Here is a 13832-nt window from a genome sequence, read left to right as displayed (position 1 = left end):
AATGAATTACATCTCTATCCCCTCATCCTGTAACAGCTGATCTTTTTGCCTGTTCATTTGCCAGGAAAGATGAAGGTGGCATTTTCCCCCCTATCAAGTAATAAGTAATTCTCATATCAGATATATTATAATTGTTATTAATTATTTAATTGTTATTAAAATTTCTGAATAAACTTTCTTCATGTTTTTTTGTGGCAAGAGAGGAGTAATTCAGATTTTCTTGGACATAATTTTAAAAACAGTGTGCCTTGCAGAAAAGGAGGTAGAAGAGCTCTTAGTAGAAATCTTTGTTCTTATGGTCTTTGATTTCTTAGATCAAGATTGGCAAATGGTTTCTTTGAAAGGCCACATAGTTAAAGGCCATGCATTCCCTCTCACAATTGCTCACCTCTGCCCTGGAAGCCAGAAAGCAACCAGAGCCAGAGTGCAAATGCATGGGCGTGGCTTAGTTCCAGTAAAACTATTTACAAAATAGATGGTTGGCTACATTCAGTCTGTAGGCTATAGTTGATTCTAAACTACTAAATGTGTGTCCTAAGGCTTGAGTCTGGAAGGAGATGTGATCAGTGACTTCAAAGTCTTTCTGAAATGAAAAGAAAGCACTTCCTGCAGGTCAGATGTGAATGCTGTGAGAGTATTTAAAATCTAGACTATCAAGTCTAGATTTTTAGAGTGTTCTTATAATTCCTCAGCCAATCTCAATCTCCCCCTTTCCTCTTCCTCCCCTTTTTTCTTACCCTCTCCCAGTTTCTTTCCCTCTCTCCAGTATCAGTAACTCTTGGTGCTTGGCTCTTAAGCCCCCCTTTATAATGTATATAAAATTATTACTATTTAATTACATATATGTATGAAATCTAATTTTTTATACGTGAAATTTCTTTTCTGAAAAGTAAATATTTCTACACTGATCTTGAACCAACAGAATGTAACTTCCTCCCTGAAAATGACATTACCTGGCACAGACTAGGATTAAACAAATTTAGGCTTTTAGACAAAGAAGAAAGAGTGTTTTCTTATTTTTTGAGTGTACCGAAGCAGAAGTTACTTCTTTGCTTCCAGATTTGTTTCTTTGCCATTGAGAATTGCTGTTGGTTTTGTATCATTTTATTAAATATTAGCCATTTTCTGGAGGAGAAAGGAAGAAGTATGGGAGCCAGAGGTGATAGGGAATTTGGTTTTCAGGCAATCTTGACCAGTATCTGCATGGAAAAAATAGCACTGAAACCTCCAGCAGCAGGCGAGTTTTCTCAAAAATCAGTATATTTCTACTTGCCTGGGAAATAGGGCCTTGAGGCCCTATTTGACGGACAGAGGAAATTGGTGTGGAAAAAAATGTTGGGGAGTTTGGGTTCAGCTGGTCTAGTCACCTGGCCTCCTTGGATGGGAAGTGAGCAGCCCCCGTGAGTTGAACATCTGAATGTGTCTAAAGAGAGACTGCTGTTGCTCTGGTTCACTGCTCATGCCTGTGCAGTTAATGCTTGCAATAAATTTCACCTTGACATACTGACGTGTGAGAATCAGTTTCACCACTTAACGATTGTCTGAGTTCATTCTACAGGGCAGCACCAATGTCAGAACTCCTTTCTTTCTTTTTTAAAAGAAAGAAAGAAAGAAAGAAAGAAGGAATTTATTTATTTATTTATTTATTTATTTATTTATTTATTTATTTATTTATTTAAAAAATAGCACACAAGCGCTTGGGGAGCAATAGAGGAAGAGGGAAAAGCAGATTCCCTGCTGAGCGGGAAGCCCAAGACCCCAGGACATGCCCCAGCCAAAGGCAGACGCTTAACCAAATGAGCCACCCAGATACCCCCAGAACTCTTTTCCTACCTAAGTCTTTGAGAACCAAGAAGAGTTCACAGTAGGGCAATATGGCTTCAACGTAACTGTACATAAAACTCACCTAGGGTGCTTTTAAAAATACAGATTTGGGGAACTCACCCAGAACCTATAAAAATGGAACTTCTGGGGATAAAACTCAACAATTTGCAGTTTTTCCAGATGTTTTCTACAGATTCTGACAGGCAGTCCAGTCCTCAACATGGGCCAGATTGTGAGACTACTGTAGCAGGAAAGCTTACCCCTAGCCTGGCTCTACTGGGGAGTGGCCTTCCAGAGCTCCTGTGGTTTTGAACTATTTGGGTACCAGATAGCTCTTTAATCTAGAAGCTTACAGTGACCCTTGTTAATTCCATTATTCTTTCTTGAGGGAAATCTTTGAGAAGTCTCAAAGAACTTTGCAGCGGACCAAAGTAGGTGTGTTTTATACATATTCATCCATGTCCAACACCAGGGAAGAGACTCACTGTTCAATATAAATTCAGCTGCTGCAGTGGGTCCTTCCCATCAGCATAAACACTGCTGTCTTCCCACCTTAAAAAGCAATTTATCCCCAAACCCCCTCTTCTCTCCTTCATCTATACCTTATTTCTTTATAGCAAAATTGCTTGGAAAATTCTCTTTATTAGTTGTCTCCAATCTCTGGCAACACCCCCCCCCCCCCCCCCCACACACACACACCACTCTGGCTTTTATCCCTTTTCATTCTACCACGCCAGTTGTTGTCAAGGGCATCAGTAGCCTCCAGGTTGTCAAATCCAGTGACCAATGCTCAGTCTTCATCTTTCTTAGCCTTTCAGGAGCATTTGGTTCTATTGACCATCCCCTTCTTCTTAAAACATCTTTTAAAACTTGGCCTCTTGGGACGCCTGGGTGGCTCAACGGTTAAGCGTCTGCCTTTGGCTCAGTCAGGGTGTGATCCCGGGTCTGAGGATTGAGTCCCACATGGATCTTCCTGCGAGGAGCCTGCTTCTCCCACTGTCTATGTCTCTTTCTCTCTGTCTCTCATGAATAAAGAAATAGAATCTTAAAAAAAAAAAGAAAAGAAAAGAAAAAAACTTGACCTGAAATTCTGTTGATTTTCCTCAGCTTCAGTGGCTGTTCTTTGAGTCTCCTTTGCTGAGTCTTCCCTGTCTCCCCCACTTCTGAAAGTTGGTATGTCTCAAGACCCAGTTCTATACCTCTCCTCTGTCTGTATGTATCCAGTCCCTAGATGTGTTTATCTAACCCCATGGCTTTCAATACTATCTGTAAGGCATTGACTTCCAGATTTCTCTGTCTTGCTTAGAGCTCTTCCCAAAACCCAGACTTGTATATCTTAATTGTCAACTTGACATCTCCACTTAGAAGTTCTGTAAGCATCTCAAACTTGAAATATCCAAAACTGAATTCCTCATTTTCTTGCTCTCCATCCCCACACCTGTTCCTACCATCTTCTTTGCTCAATAAAGGGCAGCTTCATTTTTCTAGTTGCTTCAGCCACAGCTTACACCCCATTTCCAATCCATCAGTAAAACTGATTTGCTCAACCTCAAAAAAAAAAAAACCCCAAAAAACCTGATTTGCTCTACCCTCAAAATATGCCCAGAATCTGATCAACACTCACTGCTCCTAGCCTGGACCAAGCTACCATTATCTGGTGCCCGGGTGATTGCAAAAAGCCCCTCATTAGCCTTCTTATCCATTTTTGGTCCCCTCTATATTCTTTTGTCAATAAAGCAACCAGAATGATCCTTTAAAATACCAGTCAGGTCATGTTACTCCCTTGTACAAAATCGTCTGGTGGGTTTTCATCTCCTTCAAGGTAGAAGCCAAAGTCTTAACAATGACCTACAGGGCCTACGTGATTGGCGGTCCGTGCCTCCTGTCGGTTTCTCTGACCTCATCCCCTATACTTTCCTTTATCTTACTTCAGCCACACTGGCCTCACCATTCCCCAGAACTTGCCAGCATGCTCCTGCCTCAGGGTGTTTACATTTGTCCTTTGTAGAATGTAGAATGCTCTTCCCTCTGTGTCTGTTTCACTTCTTCAGATATCACCTAATATAGGTCTCTGATGACAGTGTATTAAATGGCACTTCTCTGTGCTTTCCATCTCCACCCTGTTCTTCACTGTGTCTTTTATCATCAAACACATAACATTTTTTTTTTTTTTAATTTATGATAGTCACAGAGAGAGAGAGAGAGAGGCAGAGACACAGGCGGAGGGAGAAGCAGGCTCCATGCACCGGGAGCCCGACGTGGGACTCGATCCCTGGTCTCCAGGATCGCGCCCCGGGCCAAAGGCAGGCGCCAAACCGCTGCGCCACCCAGGGATCCCAAACACATAACATTTTGTTTTGATTTGTAACTGTCCTTTATCCCTTACCTACTCCATCCCCTACTGTGCTGTCAGCCCCACAATTTTGGGATCTTATCTGTCTTATTCTCTGTTCTGCTCAAGTGCATAACAGGTGCTCAGTAAATATTTGTTGAATGAAATGGAAGAATTTGGACTTGCAGTTATTAAGACCAGTTGGGCTACTATCCTTGACCTAATGGGTGGCAGTGGTAGGAAATTAAGCAATTGTGAAAACTGAGAAAAATATTTTAGTATGTAACATATTTTATAGTATTTGTAGTTTGTTCTTTTGAGGACAGATACAAATAATATATGATCTAGGGGAATATAGGGGAAGTTTATGAGGAGTTAAAGAAACTGGAAAGTAAAAGGCATTCTAGCAAAATGAAGCATTGAGTATTCCAAATAGCATGCTTGACTTTCACTTAAATTCACCTAGTAAATAGTTGAATAAATAAAAGTACACTGTTGGTCAACTTTCTGTGACTTTGGAGGAGAGGGGTTTACCAGAGTCAGTCTCAGTCTATTATTGCACCATTGTAACTATGTATTAGGATCTTTTCTCCTCCAGATTTTCTCACTATTCTTTTCCCATTCTTTACTCTTCTGTTGATGAAAACCAGAAATTAGTCAATTCTCAATAGCATGTGGATGTCACAGAACAAGAAATAGCTTCCCAAAAAATTATGGTGTCTTTTTTTCTTTTCCCTATCTTAACATTTAGACATTTCTAAACTATGGGTTTTATGCAGCTTGTATTTTCATTGTCTGTTTTTTTATTTCCTTAGTATTATAATTAACTACTTTCTCTATGGGATTCCATTAAATTCCACATGTCAGTCAGTTCCTTGTAGTTAGAACTCTGTTGTTCAGCAGAGTAGATTTTTTGCCTTAACTGGGATGAGTGGGAGTAAATGCTGGCTTCATTCCTTTAGTTCAGCTCAAGGATTTCAGGCATGCCTGTGACCCACTAGCCTGAATTAGGGCTGGTATTGAATCTTGTAAACATGAGGTTTGGGTTAATAAGGCATAGGCCCAGTTCTTGGCTTGGAATCTTACTTGGGAATCTTGTTTCTCCTAGTGAAAGTTTCAAGTAGAATTATAAAGATATACAAATTAGGATAAATTTATTTTATATATAAATAATAGAAAATATCTATCTTCAACAATAATTTGCACCTATTTGAAATTACCCGCCCCCCCCCCCCCAGACTTTGATATTCTAGTCTTCAGTTAAGAATTCTCTGTTCACATAATGGCTGGCTGATGATCTCATATTTAATTAGTGTATTAAGTCAAGTCACTTTTGACTCTCACTTTGCTGAAGAGTACATGGCATTTCTGAGTATTGCAATTGGGTAATACAAGCAGGAATATTTATTTTTTTGTGAATTGCTATACCAGGTTAGTGCCTGGTCTTATTCAGCAATAGCACTAAGCGGTAGTTCTTGGGGGTAGTTGTAGGGAGCGAGTAGAACTGTCTTCTTTGGCTTACATTTTAAACTGGTACTTTATGTAAACATCTAGTTTCCCTAAGAGATTATGGGTTTATCTTCCCCCAAATCATGCCAATCAGCTTCAAAACTTTTGTTTTCCCCGTAACTCCATTGCTATAGCCATAGCATTGTTTTTATAAATAGCCTTTGGTATAGAATTTTAGCTTTTTTTTTTTTTTTTTTTAAGATTTATTTATTTATTTGTTTAGGCATGGCAGGGAGGGGTAAAAGGAGAAAAGGGAAGGGAGAACTCTAAGCAGACTTCACACTGAGCATGCAGCCAGACGTGGGGCTTGATTTCACGACCCTGAGATCATGATCTGAGCCAAAATCATGAGTTGGTTGCTTAACTGTCTGAGCCACCCAGGTGCCCCTAGAATTTTAGTTTTTAAAAGAACTCAAGTAATTATCGTAATTACTTTGCCACTACTTCATCTACCTGCTTTGTATATTTCATAATGGCAGTTTGGAATTGAAACTCTCCATAGTCCAGCGCCACTAATCTCAGCATGTCTTTCTGTCAGGACAGTGGCTCATGTATGATTAGAAGTGCTTATTGCATGTATTAGGAAATTTGAATTATGGAAGCATTTTCTTCATTTGAATTTCAATTCCATTTCTCAAATTGTAAATTCCATTGTATTTACTTTAATAAATTCAATTTAAAATGACTATTTCATGCAAAGCTATACAGTTTACTTATCCTCGTTCATAAGTTGTGCTGATTGAGATGTGCTTTGTATGGAATTGTCTGCTTGCACTGTTGGCATTTAGCTGATTGACAGAGAGAGGGTATGAAAAGGAGCACTGAAATTTAAGGGAATGAAACAGGATAAAAAGTTTTTAAAAACAACCTATTTTGAGGATGAGTTTTAGACCATAGAAACTAGCTTTTCAGCAGGCAATGAGGGCTGGGTTTTCTAGCAGTTGGCATGAACTCTGTGTACCCATATCACTTCAACACATTCTGTGTGTGACTATTCCTCTTTCCTCTCTGATCACCCATCTGTGTCTACTTGAGGATCCCACATTCAGCATTAATTTGGCCCTGGGTCATCTTGATTGGCCAGGCGGTATTTGTACAATCTGTCTGCCGAGGTGGAACAATAACAGCTGGTACGCAGCTGTACACGTTGTCCTGGGAACTCTTATTTCAGCCAGCAGTTATACTAACAAAAATGAAAACATTTTCAAATAGCTGCTTTCTGTGACTACTGTTTGTATTAACTATTTGGAGAATCCCATTTAGTAGCCTAAACGTCTACCATCTCTAATTGACTTTATGTACTACAACCTTATTAAAAGTTTTATATAACTAAGATCAAATTTGGCTTCAAGAACAGTCATTTTCTGACTCTCAGGAGTTAGCACATGAGAACAATAGTGAATCAGTGACTCCTAATTTGATACTTTAGAATGAACTAGTTTTCTTTGTTGAATTCAGGCCACGGAAAGGCATTTTGAAGTTTTGTCAAATTCTGTATAGCCATTGTCATTCATTACTTCATTGTAAAGGAGGCTGTTTCACAAGATCCTCATGGAATTCCTCGGAGTTGCACATAACAGAGAGGCATTTATGTTCTCCAGCAGTCAGTACTTGATTCCAAGTCTAAGGCAGGAAGGGTTTCTCCCCTACTCAGAGAGATTAGAAATACTTCACCACGTAGGAGGCTTAAGCAGAATTCCTTGGCTTTGCCCTGCATTAACAAAGGCTGGATTCTCATTGTTCAGAGGGCCCCCTCCACTTCTCTCATTCCCTCAGCCAGCATGAACTGAAGGAGTCAGAACAGGAAGTATTAGTTAATTTTGTGTGCTTCATTCTAAGCATCTGTACTTGAGTCTTTTTGTTTATGGAAGGAATGCAGCAGGAGAAAGGGAAAAGCAGTAGAACATTCAGAAGCTAAATATTTTCTTGAGGGTGTGTATTAGAGATTAGTCTTCATGCGCACGAACATGAGGTGAGGGGAGGGGGAAGATGTTCTAGTTATATAGTTGCTCAGTACTTTCTAGACTTCTGTTTGCTGATTTTCTTAATTGTTTGGCTTAGAGTCATACTGTCTACTTTTGGATGCTCCCACAGGGTAAAAATAGTAGAGTAGCTATCATTGGACTGGGAATCCGGAGACTTGGTCTTGTGTTCTATTGATCTACAATTTAGATCTTTTTACTTTGTCCACTGTGAAACGAGTAGGATAGATAGATAAAGAGTAGGGAGGTATGGTGAGGGAGAGAGAGAATGAGAGCAAACATACTTGACAGGTCTCAATTAGCAGTTGTTTTATGGAATAAAACCCAGCTCCTTAGTTTCACAGTTCTTGGTTATGCAGGACTCCAGGTAATTGTGGGTAGATAAACTAACAATTGACTCTTCTCCATTGTCCGTATTGGCTTCCCATTTTATTCAGATTAGATTCCAAATTCCTTGAAGTGATTTCAGACCTTTTGTCTGTTATCTATAAAGGGGGTGCGAAGTGACTATGGAAAATTATACCCACACAAAAATGTCTATACAAAGTCATAACCTATTGCCCTTGTCCCGGCAGCCCTGTCTCTGCCTAGCAAGCCTTCTTTTCATCTGGTCTGCTTCTTCTGCTGGCCTCTTCAGTGGCTCTTAGGAAGTCTCTCCCCTCTGCAGATATTCCCCACTGGCTTTGCTCTCAACCCCTCCCCCTTAGCAGGTATCTTTAATTTTCATTGCACAGAGAAGATGAAGTCATCAGAACTCTTTTTCAACTTCCATCCCCTAAAACCTACTCAGTCACTTGCATTGGAACCCAGAGAGAAAGCAAGGGTGCAGGTTTTCTCTGGCATGGAACCAGTTCTTTCACCAGCACAGAATCCTGTTCTTATTTCCCCACCTGTATCCACATTTAGCCTTCCCCCTTCGGGGACTTGAGCACAACAGCATGTAATACAGCATCATATCTCCTATCTAAAAAAACAAAAAAGAAAGAAAAATCTTCCGTGACCCAGTGTCCCGTCCCACTATTGTCTTCTCCTCTTCCTCTCCCCTTTAGCCGGATGTCGTTGACTACATCCTTACCTCATATCTGCCGTTCATCTTCAGTCCCACCCACTCTGCCCACAGGACTGCTCTCAGGAGGTACAGCAGCAACCTGTTTGTAGCTTGAAGCCAATGGACATCTCAGTGATTGTCTTACACGACTCTTAGCATATTTTAACACCATTTATTATTTCCTCCTCAAACCCTCTTGCCTTCCATGTTTATACTCTTTTACTTGCTGTCCTCTCTTGGGCCTCACAGCCTTCTCTGCAGTCCTACTGTGCTTAAATGTTAATGCCCTCAGGGTGACCTTAAAAGTCTGCTCTCTCCTCACTCAGCACACTTGCCTCATTGGTCTCACCATACCCAACCTTCATTATCCATCTACCTGCCAATCTGCCAATCTGTGTATCTAACTCAGTCATCTCTCTCAGGCTTGCAGACCACTTATATCCAACTCCCAACTAGACATTTCCTCTTGTTTAGATGACCCTCAGGCACCTTACAACTAGCATATCCAAAGTTGAACTCCTCTCCACATCCCGCCCTCTACCCCTGCCTCCAATCCTGCTTAACCTCCCCTGGCCTTTATTTCGGGGATGGCTCTACTCTCCATCTACTTGTTTTTAAATTAGAAAACAATGTGATTTTTAATCCTTCCATCTTATTTCTGGAAAAGGAGCTTTGACAGTGAAATAGCATGTTCACAGACTAGAAGTAGAGAAGGCTTCAGAAATGGCTCCCTTTCCCCCTTACAATCCATATGTTACTGTTACTACTGAGGTCAGCCTCCTCCACCTCACCCAAATCCACTCATTTCTCTCCATTCTAGCTGTCAGCCACTGTCATCTCTACAGGACTACTACGACATTGTCTTAACTGTTCTCCCAACTATAAGTCTTGTCCTTTCCAACCTCATCTCTACCCAGTGGTAGTGGCCAGAGCGATCTTTTTGAAAATTAAATCTGGGGGCACCTGGGTAGCTCAGTCAGTTAAGTGGCCAACTCTTGATTTCAGCCCAAGTGATGATCTCAGGGTCACCGGGTTTCATACTTTTATGGAGTCTGCTTGGGGTTGTCTCCCTTTCCTGCTCCTTCCCCCTCTGTCCCTCCCTTGGCTCTCAGAGACTCTCTGTCTGTCTCTCAAAATCTTTAAAAAAATTTTAAAAAATCTCATCATATATTTCCTGTGTAAATGCTTCAGTGGCTCACCATTGCCCTTAGGCTGAAGTTGCTCTTTACTGTGGCCTCAAGGCTTGGCCTGCTCTCCTTCCTGGTGAACCTGTCTCCAGCCACCCTCCAGTTCTTGATCTATTCACTCCTCAGTAATCACTCCTCTGTGGTCTCTGGGCTTTCATACATGCTGTTTAATTTGCCTAGACAACTGATCACTGTTTGCTTTAGGTAATTCCTCTGCATTCCTCAGGTCCCGGACGTAGACGTCACTTCTTCTAGAAAATGTGTTTTGATCCTGCAAATCCAGCTTAGGGGACTTTCCTCCATGCTCCCAAAACTTTGTACATGTCCCCTATCAAAGCACTCATCACGTGGAATTGCAATGGTCTGTATCCACTCCTGGATTGGCTTGAACTCTGAGGGTGGTACCCGTGGCTGTCTTGTCATGTGGAATGTGTGAGCCTCCTTTACAGATTGCCACAGAGCTCTTTTTTCTCTTCCAACTGTTGCTGTGAGTTAGAATGAAATAGGCAGCTCTGAAAACAAGGCTTAGTGAGGTAGGGCCAGTGCCAGCAAACTAGTTTGCTTCAAAGTTTAAGGCTAGCAAAGTTGCTTACTCATGTTCTGCTACCCATTGCTCTGTGTCTGTGGCAGCAGTGAGAGTGACCACATAAGCCGGTTTCTTTCAGAGTGTGGCTCTGTAGTGTAGATTTTAGTCTGGAACACAGTATACCCTGCTCCATTTTATCTTCTCTCCTTTGATCCAGTCTCCTGCAGGTTGACTTGTTAAAGAACAATGAGATGTCAGAAATCGAGACAGAGTAGAAAAGCAGGGTAATCCATAATCCACAGATTAGTGAGTCAGACTTTGAGCATCCCAAATCACCTGTTCCTGAATAAAACTCAATTGTTTTACCGTTCCAGAATATCTTAGTCTCTGGAATGCCATAGATACTATATTATGAATCCACACCCTCATTCAAGAGTAACATTTTAACATTTTTGATAAAGAGATAGAGGTTAAATTTTCATTCTTTTAACAGGTAGGGTGTAAACTAGATTTGCGTAACCTGTGTCTAGGCAAAACGTACTGAATCTTAGGCGGAAGATTCAGATTTGTATAATGTTCTTAGGCAACTGTATGTAGTCACTCGTACAATCAGACCCTTATATGTGAACATATCCAGGATCCTAATTCAGGAATTTTCTTCTAAACTCTATTATAATAATGCCTCATATTTGTATAGAGTTTTGCAATTAGCCAAGTATATGCAAGATCTTAGTTTGACCTTCCAACAGCTCTTTGAGAAAGGTGGCACAGGGATCATCATGCTCATTTTTGCAGAAGAGAAGATGGCAGAGCAGAAATCACACATCTAGTCATTGAAGGAGCCAGAACCTGAGCTCTCAGGTCTCACAGTGCCTAGTCCTGCATTCTTTTCCTCATGCCACGCACCTTTGAGTTCAAAACTGTGTGTATGTTTCATGCACAGTTAATCGAACTTCTCTTTTAAGATCTAGACCACCTACAAATTAGTTATGGCTCATCATATTAATTTTATTATAGATAATACTGTATTAAAGAATAGAGCCTGGATACATGACTTACCTGGGCTTTCTGCTCTTTCCCCTCCCTGGCATTAAGGCAGACATACTGTCTTGCTTTGAGGAGGGCAGGAGGGGAGGCCCTCCCGCTGGTGGCTGGAGAGTAAGCCGAGAAGCATCCTGGCCACAGGTGACCGTCACTCCTTCTCCCCTAGGGATGAGTGGATATGAGGAAGTAACAAGATGGCAGAAGTCTCTCCTCAACACTTCTGAGACTGTGCAGGAATTCCTTTTCTGTGGGCTTTGTAGGAGAGGACAAGTATGGTACTTCCTGCAGAATCAATTCACTTGGGGAGGAAAAACTGTCAGCTCCTTGAGTGCAAGGACCTTCTATGTCTAACACATCCTGTCCCCCAAAGTACACAGCAGAGGACTGAACGTGTAGTTGTGCCCAACAAATACTTGTTGGCCAATCTGTGATCTTCACTATAGCATAGAAGTTGTAGAGAATCTATATTGTCAGAGATGGAAAGATCCAGTTGGTGAATGAAAGGTGATTAAAAACAGTTGCATTTTATCATTTTGACCCACCTAACAACATGCTGGCTGGCAACCAAGCTGTCCCAGCCATTAGACCGTGCCCTGGCTGCCCTAGGGAGCTGTATGACCAGTGGTTCTTCCTCCAGAGTGACAGCAGACCAGTGGCTCCTTCATTTTGCTATCCTTTCTTGCTCAGTGTTTGGATCTTGTGTATTCTTTGAACATACGCAAACAACTTCTTCAAAGTCCCCTCTCTCCTTTTCTCTCTTTTTTTCCTTTTTGTTCAGCTGCTGGAGGAATTTTTTCTTCGTTCCTGCTCTACTCTCTGCCCCATCTCTTAATCACTGTCCTTTTCTCTTTCTCAAATTCCTCTCTTAACTTGATAGATAAGTAGAATAATAGTGCTCATGATAGTCTTCTGCATTGAGAAGTAACATTATAGTTAATAGAATGAGTTTTTAAATACCTTGAAAGTTTCCAGAATACCCATCTAGAAAGTCAACAAATATTTTCTTTTCTGTTTTTTTTTTTAATTAAATTGCTTTTGCTGAAGCACCAGCATTAAGAATCACTATTTTATTCAGTTTTGGTTTTAATAGTGTAAGTACAGCTGCCATTTTTCATGGCAAACAAGATTTAAACAATGCGTGTCCTAAACAAGCTTTTAGGAGCCAACTTATGAACCCAAGTATAACTTGTCAAAATGCACACTCTTTCCAGGGTGTTTTTTTTTTTTTTTTAATTTCCAGGTTAAGAATTGCCTATTGGACATAGCCAATGTGTTGTGGGTTCTAGAACCATCTTCGTCTAGGGTGTATCCTTCCTTTGTCAAGTTCCAAAGCAAATTGGGAATAGAGGGAATTTCTTTGCTTCATACATGTAACTTATGAACTTCATGTTTGTCCCACAGGAAAAGCTTTCGACATCACATATGTGCGCCTCAAGTTCCACACCAGCCGCCCAGAGAGCTTTGCCATTTACAAGCGCACACGGGAAGATGGGCCCTGGATTCCTTACCAGTACTACAGTGGCTCCTGCGAGAACACCTACTCAAAGGCAAACCGTGGCTTCATCAGGACAGGAGGAGATGAGCAGCAGGCCTTGTGCACCGATGAATTCAGTGACATTTCCCCTCTAACCGGGGGCAACGTGGCCTTTTCGACCCTAGAAGGAAGGCCCAGTGCCTACAACTTTGACAATAGCCCTGTGCTGCAGGTAACGTGTCCAGAACTTGGCTTTGTAGCCTGTTAGTTCTTTTATATGCATACAAGATGCAGCAAGATTGCTGTATGGAGGCCTATGGTCCTACTTCAGAAGTAAGGGTAGGAGTAGCATCTATTCCAGCAGGACAGACGGTGGATTTTATTCTCTCCTGTGTATTCTCAGCATATGAAGGAAAGTTGCTTTGTTCCTGTCACCCACGTGATGTTCTTGTGTTCTCGTGTACCTGCCACTATATTCTGGGAAATAAATTTTAGAAATATTTTTAAAAACGGAATAATTTTGACTGGGTATTTGCTCGCAGTGGAAACATTTTGCTTCTGACCTTTTGAAGATAGTATTTGAATCTATCCATTCTTTTTTTAAAAAAATTTTATTTATTAAAGAGAGAGAGAGAGAGAGAGCACGAACAGGGGGAGGGGCAATGGGAGAGGGAGAAGCAGACTCCACGCTAAGCAGGGAGCCAGCCACAGGCTCTATCCCAGGACTTTGAGATCATGACCTGATCTGAACTGAAGGCAGACACTTAACTGACCTTGTGCACCAATGAATTCAGTGACATTTGAATTCAAGCAGACACTTAACTGACGCTGTCACCCAGGCACCCTTTTATGCTTTTGTGTCTTCTCAGTCTTTCTCTTGAAGTTTATTATATTCAAGGACTCTTT

At 41.2% G+C, this 13832-nt stretch overlaps 1 protein-coding gene across 1 annotated transcript in view; it reads left to right on the top strand.

The window, feature by feature from the left end:
• Positions 1 to 13832, top strand: part of LAMC1 (laminin subunit gamma 1) — a 122696-nt gene that overhangs the window by 64236 nt on the left and 44628 nt on the right. The window contains exon 2 of the mRNA XM_026001055.2: positions 12854 to 13158. Coding sequence (XP_025856840.2) covers positions 12854 to 13158 — 305 coding nt within the window. The remainder of the gene's footprint in view (positions 1 to 12853; positions 13159 to 13832) is intronic.

The sequence above is a fragment of the Vulpes vulpes genome, chromosome 13 (genome assembly GCF_048418805.1).
Source record: "Vulpes vulpes isolate BD-2025 chromosome 13, VulVul3, whole genome shotgun sequence".
Classification (NCBI taxonomy): domain Eukaryota; kingdom Metazoa; phylum Chordata; class Mammalia; order Carnivora; family Canidae; genus Vulpes; species Vulpes vulpes.
This window is presented reverse-complemented; position numbering and strand designations above follow the sequence as displayed.